We start from the raw sequence: 17789 nt of genomic DNA, 5'->3' as shown, positions 1-17789 counted from the left end.
TTTACTAATTTCCTATAGCCCATTTGAAATGTAATTCTTATACTGTTATACATCTTTTCACAACTAGTTTTTCAAGTACTATAATTATATGTATAACTATATCAGCACCACCACCCTGTCGTCCCCCCACCATCTCCAAACTTAGGCCCTTTGTCCCCTGTCCACGAAACCCGACCCCGCATCCCCAGCGACCGTGGAACACTGAATATTACAAGCAACAGGGGTTGCAAGAGGGTTGCAAAAGGGACCTCTGCTGTGAAAATATTTGAATTTACTTGAAGAAAAACAAATTGTTTCCTGGTAACGGAATACAAAATTTTGTTTCCTTCTAGCAATGTCACAATTTTTTAGTCAGGGTAGAATAAGCTATATCCCAAGCATTTGTTCACTTTCATTAATTTCAGTCAATAGTACAACGGTAGTAATAATGAGATAATTGGTTGAAATGCGAATGAGCTTTATGTAGTATTTTTCCATGGGATAATCTGTTAACACACCATTAATTGGATTCTTTGTAAAATGAAGTCCACATTATTTTCTATTCTGCTTATCATTATGGCTGACAAGACAACTTGTCATAGAAGTTGCTTTCCCAATTCATCAACTGCCTGGAATGTCCATGTAATATCCCTGCTGTTATTAACTAAGATACCCAAGGGATATTGTCAAACAATGTACTACTTACCCTGCTGTTCAAACTTCCTAACTGTATAACCTGTGTGTTATACAGATTTGTAGACCACTTGTGTGTTATGGTGTTCTGATTTCTGCAACACTTCAGACTAATTTTGACACTAGGAAGATTGGTTTTTTCTAATGCGGATGACTTGCAAACAAAACAGGACAATAATCATGGATGATAATGCAACTTATATTTTTATGTTTTGATGAAAATGCATGAATAGATATGCAGAAATATGTGATTACAACAGACTGTAATCATGACGAATAGTTGGCATGCAATCATGTAACAACATATAGACTAAAGCAACCTTATATCTCCCTCTATTAAAAGGCGATAGACTTATTACAATGTCTAGATAAGGGCCAAAGTCTCTTGGCTAAACAATGATGATTTTCAGTGTCTAAGTACAAATGACAGCCATGAATTCACACATATACATAACTGAAACTTATTGAAAATAGTGCCAAGAAGAACCTGGATATGTCGCCTAGGTGTAGAAGTGAAAAGCAAGCAATATCATGACGCCTTATGCACACCTAATGTCAATTCGGCCCATTCACCAAAATCGCCCCTGTTCTGAGGTAAATGAGAAGAACAAATAAATACCAGCAGATTCAACTCCTTTCAATCATCAAATGAAATCAATGCATGAACTAGGAGTTATGATGAAAATTGTGAGACATGGAAGGACTGATCGAATTTGTCTCAGATCTGAAAAAGCCTGCAACTCTCTTCAAAATCGACCTCCAATATGCTCCAAGAAAATCGCCTAGCCTCTCTCAATGTGTAGGCACAATCATCACTGTTCATTTACCAAAGAGCTGAAGTCTTCAACAAAAATCGTTCACCATGAAAACTGATATCAAACCTCAATTAGCTCAGTATGAAGGACTGAATGTCCCTCACTCTCAAGGCAACCCTTCGGAGGATCTCTCACCCCCTCAGTTATGCAGATCGAAGGGAGGTATCGTTCCCTATGACCAAATCTGCAGAAACCCTTGGCTCCACAACCACAATACAAGAGAAGATGTCAAGTAACCGAAGATGCATAATGAACCAACCCCCTCTATTTATCCTTATTTCTTCACACGATTGGTTCCTTCTAGAAGATTCTTCTCTAACTAACTCATATTCTTCACATAATTGGTTCCTTCTAGAAGATTATTCTCTAGCTAACTCATATTCTCTTTTTACACTTTAATAATTTAATTGCACTTTAATTATTAAATAAAAATAATACTATGTTATAAAGTGCAATTATAACATCATACGTGTAATCTTATCAAACTATGTAGAAATAAAAATGTGAAGCCATCCGTATCCGCCAAATTGACCCTCTAATCAACACCTTGGCCTACAAGGATCAAATAATAGGCCAACCTTGTGAATGTCCACGTGCTAAGGAGAAGGGGACATTACAGCCCAGTGACACATAACATGATTAGCAAATAGATGAAATTAGCAAAAGCTAAGAAAACCAGCTACTTTGTAAGTTGAGCACAATGCCATCCTTTGATATGCACTACCAAAACTCTTAGGGTCATTCTGCAAAACTTGGGATCGTTACTCTTCAGACAAATACTAAAACTTCACATTGAAATAGCTGTTGAAAGAGAAAGAACATAAAAGGGTGAAATATTTTAATCAATTACAAAAAATTTGCTGTTAATAAATATCTATACTCAAAATTATGTCTGGCCAAGAACAAGATATAATTACAACATCATTCTTTCATACACCATCAGTATTCCAGTGACGTTATAAACTAATGAATCCTTCTAAGTCTTTTAAATGTTCTGAAGTGAAAGCAGATTGTGGAGGGCAGTATTAGAATAATATCTTTCTCTTTGTGTTATTAATGGTCATTTAAGTTGTTTCTAATTTCGACTCTAGTTAATGATTGTTTCTTTTAGAAACATCATCTTTGTAACTCTATTTAAAGGAGCTTTGTCTCCTTGATTAATTGAACAACATCGATTCTTTGAAATCCATATGCTTTTGCATCTGTATTAGGCAGTGTGCTCCCTTTCTTTATCAAGAGGACGAGAGACTCATTGTAGAGAAGGGTGGATGTGTCTTTGAATGGGTTTGTTGTGCATTGCACACGCTCCTTGTCGCCAACAGGGTCCCCCTTCCTTTTTTTTTGGTCTTTTCGCCTTCGCCCTGTTGAGTTCCGTGCAGAGTGTCTCGTGTCCCTTTGAGTGCGTCCGTAATCAGTCCATGAGATGATGATGTTATGTGTGGAAGCCTGTGAATCCGTGAGACCAATTGAGCCTTCGGGCATGAAATTCCAAGAGACAGTTTGAACCTGAAAATCGCCTAAGATAGGCGTAGAATGATAGAAACTGGCAGCATTCCCCCCAAGTAAAAGGGATAAAGCGTCTGAAGGTCACATGAGGACCCAAGGCGCCAATTTTCGTCAAAGGATATAGGAGAGATAAAGGATGCAAACGTATAAATTTTCAAAACCTCCCAAAATCCTGAAATTCACACTAAGGGGGAGAAATTACATGAGTTTCTAAGAATTTGCAGAATGGGCAAAAATGCAGAATTTAGCCAGCATTGGACCAAATTCAAGAATTGAAAACTTGCAAAAAACTCTTCAAGTGCTGAAATTGGCAAAATGGGTCAAAACCCCGAAAATGGCATTAAGATGCGGAAAACAAAAGTTTCCAAAGACCCCATAAAGCCCGAAAATCGCGATTTGAAGGGTAAGTGCAAAACTAAGAAGTTTGAAAAGTGCCATCAAACGCCGAAGTTGGCAAAATGCCCCGAAATGCGCACTTTTAAGTGAAAATGCAAAATAAGTTAAAGTTGGCAAAATGCCCCAAAACCCCGAAATTCGCACTTTTAAGTGAAAATGCGAAAAAGGTAAAGTTCGCAAAATGCCCCAAAATGCAGAAAATCACGCAGGGAGCCAAAATTGCAAAAAGTGGAACTTGTAAACCCCCTCGAAATGCCGAAGTTCGCATTTAGGAGATGAAATGCGAAAAGGTTAAAACCAAGTCTTCAAAACCTCATGAGTGCCGAAAATCTCACTTCGAAGGAATAACAAAAAATTAAAAGTTTGCAATATACCTGAAAACCCCGAAATTCGCATTCTAAGGGGATAGTGTGAAAAGTAAAGTTTGAAAACCACCCTCAAATCGCCGAAATCCGCAGTCTAAGCGATAAGTGATGCATGTAAAGTTTCAAAAAACCCTCCAATCGCCGAAAATCACGATTTGGGAAGATAAGCGATGAAAGTTAGGGGTTTGAAAAGTAAATTCGCAAAGGCCCACCAAACGCCGAAGTACGCAATTTGAAGTTGAAGTGCGAAAATGCAAAAGCTTGCAAAGCCCGCAAAAAGCCCAAAAATCGCGTTCAAAGGAAGGCGCGATTTTTAAAGGTTCGCAAAAAAACACATGAGGCACCCAAAATCACGATTTAGGGGTTAGTTGCAGGAAAATCTTCTAAGTTTTAAAACCCTCTCCATTTGCTGAAGATCGCGTAAGGTAAAATCGCGAAGTTTTATGAACCTTGTGAAGTGAAAAACGCCATAAACACCATTCTCGGCGCCATAGTAATCACGTAGAAGTTGGAAGTTTAAAGAGAGAGCTCTAAAATGCCCAGATTCAACGCCATAGAAGAAAACACAGGAAGCAAAATCATTGAGGTAAAAAGAATCGCTAATTCTAAATTTCTAAAACTGCATTTCTCTCTCCAAATTTTAGGCACAAAAATCTAGAATAGGGAGTTAACTGTTAAAAATTCAAATTGCAGAACTCTCCCATTCAAATTTGCAAGTTGTGCGGATTCACGCCATTCATCTCACCAAGTAAGTTTGCTTTGCCTCTCTCAATCATTCGAAATATATGCAAAATCGGATAGATGTATGTGCAAAATGAATTGAATTGAGTAAGTCTTAAAACCGCATCTTTTTTCCATTTATAAGACGTCAGGAGCAATTGAAATCAGAGTCTGTTCCTAGGAATCAGCTAGCAAACGCATTTTCAGACTTAGGAAAATTTTAAAGCATCGTCCATTTTGAAAATTGATCCTAAAATGCTTAAGTATAAATTCGCAATCGAAAAGCTTCATAAATATTCATGTTTAAATCAAGTAAGCTTTTTAGCTAAAAGTGTCATGTTGTCCTTTAAATTCGGTTTTCAAATTGATCCTTGTATGCTGGCATATCCCTTTATCTAACTCGCTTTATTTCCTTTATATCGCCTCGTAATCCGCATCCGGTTGTGCAGGATAAATGCCTAAGTCGACAGTAGAATCATCAAAGACACCTGTTGCAGTCGAGACATCACGAGCATCCAAATCAAATATCCCTCGCAGAGTCGAAAAGATGAAGTATCAGTATCAGAGAGGGGGACTGAGGGAATCAAAGGTTCAGAGTGTGTGGGAGAATGTTGGTGATACTGACCTAGGCCATATTGATACTCAAGATTTCAGAAACCGAATTTTCTCCCCTAATGCCTATGGTAAGCCTAGGCGGATGATGGAAAGTGGCATTGCCTAGGCAACAGGATTTCCCTTGGCAGTGCAAAACTATGAGCTAGTAGTAGAGGTTGTCTGGCATTACCAACCAAGCTCCAGATTGGTGCTCCTCGAGAACGTGGTCCTCGCTAACTTCACTCCTGAAGCCATTGGAGACGCATTTGACATTCCCTTCCCAAACAACCCCATAGCAACAACTATAGATGAAGCGCAAGAGGCGTATGATATAAACCCTGCCAAATGCAAAACACTGATAAATGAAAAGTGGTACAAGGAGAGAAGACCTCCAAGCGTCAGGATTGGGAAAAAGACCCCTAGAAGCGACTTTCACAACGAGCATGGGGACATGGTCACATTGCTCAGCAAGGTTATGGGACTTCCCCAATCCACTTACTTTGAGGAATGGATGTTCTACTTCACAGAACAGGTCTTCGCTGGGAAATCCAAGTTTGACTAGGCCCAAATCATAAGCGACAACATCCACACCCAATTGATCGAACTTGAGGCAAAGAAGTACTTCACTATGACATCCTATTTAGTCTACATGTTCACCAGGAACCAACCACTGTCGGGTTTAATCACGAAAGGTGAAATTGGGAATGGGTCTGATAAAGTGAAGGTATACGATTGTTATCCATAGCTACACTATCAGGACATAGCTCAAAGGGAAAAGAACAGCCCTGCCTATGCAGTTGGTCAGTATGAGCACGTCAATGACGCCTTCACAATGCGCCTGGTCAAGCTGATGCAAGGAGGACTGCACATAAAGCTCTCAGAACAAGCTACTATTCTAGTACAAAGGTATGGTGCCTGGTTCATCCAGTTCCCAAGATTCTCCTACATCTGGATAGCTGGCTTTGAGGGTGCTCCTTTCCGACTTCCGCGATACCCAACTGACAAGATAGTTCTCCTGGAAGTCGCAAGGCAATCACGCCCAGCAAGTAGCTTACTCAGAGACAGGAAGCAGTCTGGATTCGCATTCCCTATGATTATAGGTAACCTTGATGTCCATCTAAAGAACCCAGCCCAGGCAAAGGAATCCTTTGCAGAACTGGCCTCCTACGGCCTACAGGAGCATTTTCCAAGGAAATGCTTTGATCACGACAATCTGGCAAAGAGAGCCTATGGCAGGCGATACAGAGCAAAAGAATCAATTGAAAATTATTGGAAGAATTGCTCTGATGACTATGAGGTCCGAAGGCGCAAATATTCGAGGCTGAGTGTGCAGAAAATGCGACTTTATGAATACCGTCGGGTCCCAGATCAACTAACAGATTCAAGAAATTGCCTACAAGTCCGAGAATTTGAGGCGGTAAGACATCTTTTGCCAAGCATCGATTGGTTGCAAGATCCAATCACTGATTTTGAGGCGGTTATGGCAGCCCCAGGAAGATATACTGACCAGTGGTTGCACCAACAAATTGAGCGACTGATTCATGAGGGAGTCCAATTCACCTACCACTTGATGGGTAACCTTGATTCTCAGTCTTCCAAAGATGAGGGAACATCCAGTGCACCAAAGGAAGAGGTTGAAAAGCCTGAAAAAAGGAAGAAGGCTAAGGTCAGCAGAGGAACTCGGACATCCAAAAGAACAAGAAGGGAAAAGATCCCTATTAGGAGACCAGAGGTCACTTCATCATCATAAGACCCTAGTTCGTCTAATGATGTAGTTGAACTAGATTATATACTTGCTCCGCCTTCCCAGAGTGATATTGACGCATTTGGAGCTGATGATCCTCCTGCACCCGACATGCTGGATGTCGAGCTAAGAGCCATTGAATCAGCTGAACCTGATAATCAAGTTGAGGAAGGAGAGATTCCATCCACTCAGGAGATTGAATTGCATGAACCCACCCAGCAGAGCCGCCATGAATTGCTGCTCCATAATACTACCAAGGATGACTCCACTGTTGAAGAAGAGCAAAGGACAGATGAGACCCGCAAGCCTGAAAAGACTGAGGAACAACAATCACATGAAAATACTAGGCAGTTGTTCAGTGAAGTGGGAGAGAATTCGGCTGCGAGCAAGCAACTTGACACTTCCTCCACTCTTCCTGTAACCGAGCAGCTGCAAATATGCGATGAGCCGGCTGAAAACATTAAAGAACAGAGTGCCAATTTAACCATAGCATCAGCCCAAACTGTACCTCAAGAATGGTTAATTGCTCGAGCGCAGCGCGAGGCTGCCACCAAGCCACCCATTGATTTAGAGGACATCTTCTCACGCATAGACCAAGCTAAGGCCAAGGGGAAGAAAAAGCCCAAGGTGTATTCCCGGATAACCAAAGATGAGCAAAGGAACCATACCCTTCATATCGCCACCCCGCCTGTAGACAAGCCAGCAAATCAGATTACACTGGCTGATTATAGTATCACGACTGTCCCCATCGGACGAGCCACTAAGGAGCAGGAAAGGGAGGAATTCAAAGATTCCGTACAAAACGTGCTTAGACAACTCGAAGAAATAACAGCTGAAAAGAACATGTATCGAGCTCGTGCTGAACAGGCCGAGGGGTACATTGATCAACTCCTAAGACCAATGCATAATGCTTCTGAATCCCACATTCCCCCGACAGCATTGGCACAGAGGACCACGATAGAATTTGAAGGAGTACGGGATACTGCCAAGGCCGTCAAGGACTGGATGCAAGGCCTTAAGTGTAATGTCCCTACTAGTTAGGGATCACTATCCTACAAAAACAGATTGTTAGAATACAACAGACATATAAATATATATGTAATCTAAATTGCAACCAAATTTTAAAATACTTAATTAACATAATCATAATTTTAAAAAAGGATACAAATGCCATACAAAGTATGTCCTTAGGCGACCGTGAAACTCGCCTTCTTGGAACCCATCTTGGTTCCAAGCCCTCCAGGAAGTCGAAGGTGAATTTGACTCCTGTCTTGAATGTAATTTCTTACATCCAAGCCCTCCAGAAAATCGAAAGTTATTTTGATTCCTGTCTTGGATGTAACCTCTTACGCCCAAGCCCTCCAAGGAAGACCATGTGTCATTCCTTTCCTTGGGTGATGCATCCCATCACCCAAGTCCTCAGAGTGGACCGGCGAGATCCATCTCCTCTTGGTTGAACTTAATCAACCAAGCCCTACATATGCATATCAATAATCAGTATATACTGCCCTTCAGGGATTATCATAATCCTTCCATTAGGCTAAGGGAATTTCTTCCCTATAACCTTCATTATATAATCACATTAATATTACATTTTATAATTCATTACTGTTTTCCATTCCATAATTTACGTCTTCATTTACATATTCTTTAATCTTTCTAATGATCCTAAATATACATACATATTCTACATAGATTTCTATCTTTATTGCTACATTCATATAAGTAATCATCAGAGATATATGTATTCATAAAAAATGCATATATGTGTGTGTGGCACACACATCCACACACATATATACCTTAAGACTTCTTAACCCCTCTTACTTGTACGCAGATTGTAGCCTGCGGTTGGAGTTCGCACTGTAGATGTCTCCTACAGATTGGGAGGCATACCATAAAGAACACAAATGTTACTTCCTGTAACTTGATAACAATTCTGATCTGATCTTATCAATGGTGATGTCACTAGATGCTTTTGATTCCTTCCCTTTATATCTCTCAATTTGAGGGAGAGGTCACACCTTTTCATCATGTATGCCCTTTGGCAAGAGACATGCCCTTTCACCATTAGCACCCTTTGAAAGAGTGTAACTCTTCATTATTTCTACCATTTGAAAGGGACACAACCTTTCATAATCAGATCTGTACTTATTATTTAAATCAAATCTGCACTTCTCATCACCAAATTATCCCCCCTCTCAAATGAGGTTTTCTTCTCCCTTTTATATATCATTGTTGAGGGAGTCACAACTTTTCCTTTCATGTCTTTTGACTTTTCATTAACTTAATTAATTTTTTATTAATCATATTTAATTATATCATTTTATATTTTAATTTTATTATTATCATTTATTATTAAATTCTATTTCAAAGTGGGGATATTATTATCATTTATTATTAAATTCTATTTCAAAGTGGCGATATTACATTAAGGAAAGAGAACAAATTATTGAAGAGGTAAAAGAAATGGCCCACCATCGAGAGACCATTTTGGTCAAACTGTTCGAGATGAAGCGGGAATACTTTATAATTCATGAAGCCGTTACTACAACTCTCCCCCTCATGATGGCTCTTTTCTGGACCCATCCACAGATCCCTACACTCTCCACCATCCTGGACCCCCACGACATCAACATTTTCAAAGAATGGTACTGGACCATCAACATGAAGAATGACACCAAGGCCACCATTAACAAAGAGCAAGAGACATGCGAGGAAATTTTGAAGAACACAAGGGACCTTGGTGGAATAATCCTCCGATCTATGGTTTTGGGTTGGCAAAAGAGTCTGTCCAATCCCATAATCCATCCAAACTGGGAGGATAGATTAAAAATAAATAAGATCGCCTACTCTATAGAGGACCTAGATTTTGCTAGTAAATTACATTCTGATATTTTGAGCTTTGAGGCTAATCGGTCTAGCTAGCGGGATGGTTTAAAACACATAGATCATTATCTGGAGAGCATGCAGTATAAAATTCATCATCCCCATATGCCTCAGTTCGGTTTGTTGTTCCAATTATGCATTAGGTTCCAGGAGTATGTTCGCAAAGAACGTGCAGCAGGTCGGGACCTTTGGAAAGAATATTTGCATGGCGAAGATGAATTCTTGGTAAAAGGATATGAAACTGGAAAAGAAAAAGTACTTTCCTAAAGTGCCTTTTTTCTTTTAAATTTTGAAAAGTGCACTTTGAGGTCAAAGGGTCATATTTGACATCCAAGTCAACTGTAAACTTAAAACTTTGTGTATGTGCACTTTTTGAATTATTTTGGATAAGTTTTAATTACCTTTTAAGGTAGTTATTGCTCCCTTTGGGGTAGTTGCTGATATTTACCCTCCATTTATGGGTATGGGTACCTTTTGTAAGGATGAATCTGGACCACTTGTTTAAGTTTAGATCTTGGCCATTCATTTGTTTTTGGAAGCCTATTTAAAGGGGACTAGTTTTCCCTCATTTTGTAAGAAGTTCATGGATTGTTGTTGAAGCTCTGGCGAAATTTACAGGATTTAATGGAAAGTTAAGACTCTTCCAATTTCATTGTGAGTGCATGGTCTCCTTCTTCACCAATTTGAATTATTTAGTTATGTTTCTTTCATTTCTCTATAGCATTTTCTAGATAAACATCTAATAGAATCCTCGTTGTTCATACCATTAGGGACTAACTGATTGTCACTCCTTCTGCATGGTTAATCTGAACCCTTTCATATGCTTAGTTCGGTTATTGAATACTCATTGAATGAATGTTAAAGTTCTGAAGTTGTGTTCAATAGCATGAAAACTCAATTTTTCCTTGAAGATCGCACTAGATTCATACAAATATTGTGCTTAAATGGTTGATAGTGTTTAATCTAGTTATTTGAAAGTGTCTGTCTACTTTTCTTGAATGTGCTATCTTAGTTAAATAATTTAGACTTTTTGTACCTCTCTTTCCCTATCCCTCTTTTTTCCCCTTTTTTTACCAAGAAGAATCCACAATCCTGCTGAAATAGTATCATCTAACTGAAACCAATCGATAACGAGACTGTTAGAATTTTAGGGAACTCATCCAGCAATTATCCATATCACCGTAAGTCCCCTTTGTGTTTCCAGCAAAACACATCAAACCACTAAGTAATCCCACGGTCAAGACCTGACAATCAAAACCTTGAGGTCGTCCCCTTTGATCAAACGAAAAACAACATTAGGGATTTCCTTATCTCAAGAGAGGATAGGATACTCAGCAAGTACATTCTATTCTGCGTTGGCCGGATGGAGTTTGCAGCGATGCGACTTTAGACACGTCAACAGGGTCTCATTCAAAAATTTTGGCATGCTGGCTAGGCTGTGTTGTAACTCTTAACTACAATTTTACACAAAAAAACATGTTAAGATTCAACAAATAGACCAGGAAAAAAAGAGGAACCTTGATCCCTGCCACTTCTCCAGGCACCTCCTCAACTACTGTGACTCTAAAATCATGGCGTTGAGCCCACATTTTGTACATACGCAAGACCATAGCTGCCCAGTCCATGCTCTCTGTTCCACCAGCTCCAGGTTGAACCTGCATTATAAAACGGGTAAGATCAGAATTTACTTGGATCTTATTATGACATTTGCTAAACTAAAAATAACTGCCTAAATCTTTTGCATTGCGATCCTTTTATGTGGTTTCCTATTGTATTAAGTTATTAACCAAAGTTATAAATTTGTGACCTTTTTTGCAAACCATCAAATTCGAAGTTCTCATCCTTTTGGATAATCCCTTGCGTACATTCGTTAAATTATTATAAGCATTTCTATAAAGAAAATGCCAATTCTATCCTTTTCAAAATCTTACATTTTAGAATTGAAAATAACTACATTCATGATAAATCACTTTGTTGACTGATTGTAAAGAAGATCCCAGAATTGTCATCTGCTTGACATTAGGATTTGCATCAACTAATTATGCTCAAAAACTAATCAACCGATAACTGCTCAATTCTTGATATACACCAATCTTATTATCAAATGAATGAATTAGTAGAATCAATATTTTATCCTCTTTCAATATGTTAGGCTCATAATCACCTCTATATAGCAAGAACATGAATCGTGCTCTCCAGAAAGCAAAGCCGCAATCTCCTTTTCCTTTGCAATCTTGCGCATGTTTAGCAGAGCTTTTGTGGTTTCCTGTACAGTGTCCAGATAACCAATAAAATATTGCTTCAGAACATCTTACATATTGATATAATTGAAAGATATTGAGGTGTATCTGTTAGAGAATTGAATAAATTCTTTCTAGCCATTAATAAAAAATAAAAGCAAACCCAAATGACAGTTTATGTAAACAAGCATGAAGGATCACTTTATTGAATATTCAAGGAGTTTACTACACCTAAATCTCCTACTATAGATACAGGCAAACTGAAATATGAACAGGAATGTCAATCAGCACTCCAGGATTCTATTCCAGTACTCAACCAGCATATTTCCAGGGCCTGTATTATTGAGTTGATAAAGTGAATTCTGCCTGAAAATTTGAGCCATCTGTTGTTTCATAGTTAGTGTTTAACAATATACTTCCTTTCATCCCTTTCCAATGTCTTGTGAGATGCCTTAGTTCAATGACAGGAATATCAAAATACTAAAAGGGATACTTGGGAACAATAAAAAATAAGGGCCACATTAATTGTTGTGCACTCCATTGTAACAATGAGCTCAAAGCATTCTCATATTTAAAGAACATTATTTGATAACAGATGACATTCTTGTAATAGCCATTGCTGGAAACAGTGCAAATTAGAGATAATATTGAACATCTTTTCGGGGCAGTTGCTCATAATCCTATAAATTAGTGCTCATTCTTTGCAGCCTGGAGAGCTTTAATCCAAGTACATTGCATTATGATTGAAGAGATAAGGCAATAGATGGTCTCATTTCCTTAGTCTTCTAAAAGAATAAGAAAGTCACATGGGCATACCACTTGGGTAACAGAAAAAAATTGTCCATGTAACATTACATCTTTGTATGGTTGTACCTATTCAACATAAGTGAAGTCCAAAAATTTCCAATGTTCTGTCAAGGATTGCTAAGTACATTTAATAGAGGCCTTAGACATGCAATGTCTGTAATTGGGTGAACAATGCATTGAGTGATTATTATGTCATCCACAATTTGACTACCATTTATTATTCCCTCTTAGGATGCTGAACTTTAGCCATTCACAGCAGCTGCAATCTATTCATAATATGTTTAGTGCAATCTGCAGATATATTGGATTGAGATAGGAACCCAGCATAGGAAATTGGGTGGGTAGGAGGAGTTGCTCAGCACTGAAAGTGGAGGCAAGAGGAATAGGAAATAAGAAGAGGTGACAGCAGTACAACCAATTGCTGCAGGGGCAGGAACTCCTTCAGCAACAAAACCATACAAAACAGTGGCTAAGACTATGGAAGCAAAGGTCATAGCAAAATAAAGGATGCCATCAAAAGTAAAGGCTAAGGCATCAAAGGCAGAGGTGAAAGCATAGATAGTGGTTGGAGATTTAGTTACTCATCTACTTGACTAAGTTCCAGTTCTCACTACAAAGATAGAAAAGGTATCAGTTCCATGGTCAGCTGACCTACCTCGTTTATCCAATTTATCAAGTCAATGGCCGGTGGCAGTTATAGATTGAAATTCAGTATATCCAGACCTACCTATTATCTGGAGATCAAGTTGACTTACTTGAAGAAAGATATGAATTTAAGCCAGCCAGGCCAATAGTTGTGGTGACACATATAACAGAGTTGGGTTTTGCCTCTTATAGTCTGAGTGTTATCAGCCAGCTTCTATAAAGAAACTATAAAACTTGCCAGATTCTATATGTAACATACTACTATGGCATGGCACAATCAGAATGTTCAATAAACTTCTCTCAATTAAATTTCACAGGTGGGTGGTGTTGATGTGTTTTTTACGCACTTCGAACATAGAATAAAATATTAGGTAGTCTATCCTCTCTTGAACAAGGAAACCTTATATGCTAAATAATATGATCAAATAAGATAACCCCAAGGTTTCTATAGTCAGGTCTTGATATTGCAATGGATAGACCCAGCAAGTATGACGTGATCTTGCTGGTATCACAAAGGGGCTTGCACTTATGAATCACAGCTGGAACTTGACCATCTGATGTAACAATTCAGTGATGCTTTCTTCCTACGCTAACTCGAATTCAAACAAAAGGCAAAAGGGAAAGGGTTTGGGAATCTATTCTAACACCTAAGGACAATGATGACAATGAATAATGCTCGGATAGACAAACTCTTCCAAACAGAGCTTTGCTTCGCTATAATAACAACAACTACACAATGCTGGTTCAATCTCCTGTTGATGTGTGTTTTAAACTTTTATGCACATAACATTTCAGAATAAAATACCAACGTAATTTACCCTCTCTTGAACAAAATCACCTCAGATGCTAAGGATAAGATCAACTAAAATGATTCCAAGGTTTCTACATGTCAGGTCTTGACGAGTGGGTAACTCAATGGTCGATGTGAATTGTTGTGTTCACTTGGGGACTTACGCAAATGTTAGGATCATCTTCTTCGATCATGAAGATGCAAAATAGGTGTGCTGACAACTTAGGATTTAACAATGAAGCTCCAGATTTAATTCTTACTAAAAAATGGGCAAAAGGAATAGGGTTCAGGAAATCTATTCTAGGCCTAAGAATGTAAGAAATGATGAACAAATCTAGTGGAATCAAACTAGGCAAGGTCTCACAAACAGGTATTGACACAAGCTTAGTGCAATCTGTTGACGGGAATAATCATTATGTTATGTTGTCATATTATGTTTATGTTGTCGGTAATAATAAGTTACGGCGGTTAGTTAGTTAGCCGATGGGTAGGTAGTTGGAGTCGCGACGGTTGTGTCGTGCCCCTTCGGGTATTATATATTGTGTACCTTTTCTTCGAAGGAGGATCATGTTAGTCGTGTCAAATGTAATGTTATAAGCACTTATTGTACATGGACTGTGGAATTAATATAAAGGCTGGTTATTTAATATATTTCCATTATGTTCTGTGCATTTACATTCTGCATTTAACCGTTTACCCGAGAGGGCAAACATTTGGCGCCGTTGCCTAGACAAACTCGGGAACGGAAGACACGGATGGCGCACAGACACAATGGGCCTACCCGTTGGTGAGGTAAACCCGGAGGTCGACGACGCGCAGACAGAACTGTACACGGGAGAAGACACGGCAACGCGAGAATTCTCGATTTTGCTCCAGGTAGCCATTCAGACATACGTTCGACGAGAAGCGGCGGAGGCAGAAATCCCACCAAGTGCCGTGTGGACAGCACTGGAGGTTAGCCCGGTAGTAAACCGGTTAATGAACCACCTCCCCCGGCTGCTTGCACAGGCATCGCTGGCACAGCAGGCCCACCTAGAGGAGATTGCCCAGGAGGAACGACGACAACAAATCCTGCAACGCTACGAGGAGAACAGCTGACGGGACACGGAGAGAGATGGCGCCAGGCCAAGAGGGAATTGAACTGTGAACTTCTTATTTTCAAATAAAAGTGTCATTGACACGAGTTGTACTTGAGCAGATGAATTAATAAAGATATGTTTTGATTTAAGAATTGAGAAGTTATGGAGATGTGTGACAATTAATGCCAAACCTATTGAATAAAGATAGGAATAGAAAACCAGAAACGAACGAGTGGGAGGCCGCGCTGAGGGCTTTGATTCTGGAGCAGCAAGTAGAACGAAGACGGACGCTGAGGCAACTTGCCGAAGGACGACCTGCCGAAGGGGGGCCCGAGGGGAACCAAGGAGGTGTCACGGAAGGTGCAGAGGCCGACGAAAATTTCTACGCGTCGCCAGATCATCGTAGGACGCGGAGCCACGAAGAATTTTTAGAAGAAACAAGGTTACGGCAAAATCTAGTCGAGGAGACTCGGGATCAGTTTAGGAACTTATCCCTCACGCCATGGAGTGAAGATCACCAACGGGAAGCAGGAGTAGGAGTGTGTCAAAACGAAGGGGAGGGCAACAGTACGGGTGTAGGTGCCACAGGCGACAGGCAAAACACCGTACCTCCAGGACACACCACCAACACTACCGAAGGTAGCAGCGCAGGGACACAGACACAGACACAGACACAACTGCCTCCAGGAAGACGACAAGGGATGGCGAGCAAACAAAAGTTACCAAAGTTCACAGGGGACGGCAAGGAAGACCCCTTACGGCACTGCCGTACATGTGAGACCATTTGGTCTGCCAACGGAGTAACAGACCACGACGACTGGGTACAGCAATTTCCAGCCACGTTACGAGGAGTCGCCATAGATTGGTACTCCGATGTAGATAAGCAAAAAGTGGCCACATGGGCTACCCTACAGAAGGAATTCACGGAGGAGTCCCGGTTGCTTCGTGATGACAACGAAATTGTGACAGAGATATACAGTACCAAGCAAGGTACTAAGGAGACAGTACGGGCATACAGTCGGAGGCTGAAAGAACTCTTGGGTAAAATGGAGAGCCAGCCGGCTGACGGTTTAAAAAAACGATGGTTTGTGGAAGGATTGAAATCCTCCCTCCGAAAAAAAATGAAGATTGTACCCCCGATGTCATATGATGACGCCTATAACAGGGCGATGGATCTAGAAAGCGAATATAAAACATCAACGAAGAAGAAAAGCAATAGATATTCATCTGACGATGATGAAGATTCTGACGGGGAGAGCAGTAGCGGTGGCGAATCGGGTAAAAAGGTATACGCGCTCCAGAAGGACATGGAACGAATGTTGAAAGAATTCAAAGCCATGAAAGGGAGTACAAGTAAGACGGAAGAAAATGAAGTGTGGTGTACAGACTGTAGGAGTGACGGACACACAAGGGGTACTTGCCCGAAGAAGGCATTCTGTGAGATTTGCCAAGTGATGGGACACTCCACCAAGGAGTGCCCATACAATATGAAAACCCGAAGCACGAACCAGGTGTTGTTCACGGAGCAGGCCACAACATCCACACCAGTGGGTACCGGCCAACATACTAACACAACGGCATCATCTGGAGGATACCGGGACAACAGACGCAGCGGCGGAAGGAATAGCAACAATAACAATAATGGAAGCCGTATCCAGTATGACGTCAAGGGCCGGCCAATTATCCAATGTAGGGCCTATAATCAGTGGGGGCACTTCGCCCGTGATTGCACGAAGGAAGCCACCCCTCAACACCTCTGCCGTTGGTGTGGGCCAGGCGACCATGAGGACGCAAATTGCCCGCAGGCAGGGGTTAATCTCCTCAACATTGAGAAGGCTGAGAAGACTCGTGAGATAGAAGTACTGGCGATCACCCGCGCCCAGACGAAAAAAGCCACTTATCCCGACCCCCGTACGGAGAAGGAGAGATTACGGGAGGCAAAGGCCAATATTGAACGTGAGATGACGACCGAACGACGGGACAACGAGGTGGCAAGTACATCATCCCGTACGGAAGCGGAAAATAACATCATTGGGCAAATCTTGCAGATGGAGGTGCCGATAAAGGTAAAAGACCTTCTAGACTCTATGCCACAATTGAGGACTACCATCCTCACCAATGTGCAAAGCACCACAGCGTCGAGTGCACCACAGGTAGGGGTTCCCGCCACTGCATCGTCGAGTGCACCACAGGTAGGGGTTCCCGCCACCGCATCGTCGAGTGCACCACAAGTAGGGGTTCCCGCCACCGCTTTGAAGAGTACACCACAGGTGGAGGTTTCCGTCAGCCCTTCGACTAACCCGATGTTACTAGCCTTGAGCAGTGGTAGACACCCAGCTGTGGTAGAAATGGGTATCCGTGGGACCATTCTGAAGGACACCATTGTGGATGGTGGATCTGGGGTGAATGTACTACCAGAAGAAACATGGAAGCGGCTGGGGAAGCCCACCCTGTGGCCACCCACATTCAACCTGGTGGGAGCGGACCAACACGGCATTAAGCCACTCAGCCTGTTGATGGCCCAGCA

At 40.9% G+C, this 17789-nt stretch overlaps 1 protein-coding gene across 1 annotated transcript in view; it reads right to left on the bottom strand.

The window, feature by feature from the left end:
• LOC131031396 (peptide chain release factor PrfB2, chloroplastic) overlaps positions 1-17789 on the bottom strand; it is a 172454-nt gene that overhangs the window by 116306 nt on the left and 38359 nt on the right. Inside the window, exons 3-4 of the mRNA XM_057962513.2 lie at positions 11866-11967; positions 11219-11356 (exon numbers count right to left, since the gene is read on the bottom strand). Coding sequence (XP_057818496.2) covers positions 11219-11356; positions 11866-11967 — 240 coding nt within the window. The remainder of the gene's footprint in view (positions 1-11218; positions 11357-11865; positions 11968-17789) is intronic.

The sequence above is a fragment of the Cryptomeria japonica genome, chromosome 9 (assembly GCF_030272615.1).
Source record: "Cryptomeria japonica chromosome 9, Sugi_1.0, whole genome shotgun sequence".
NCBI classification, from domain to species: Eukaryota; Viridiplantae; Streptophyta; class Pinopsida; order Cupressales; family Cupressaceae; genus Cryptomeria; species Cryptomeria japonica.
This window is presented reverse-complemented; position numbering and strand designations above follow the sequence as displayed.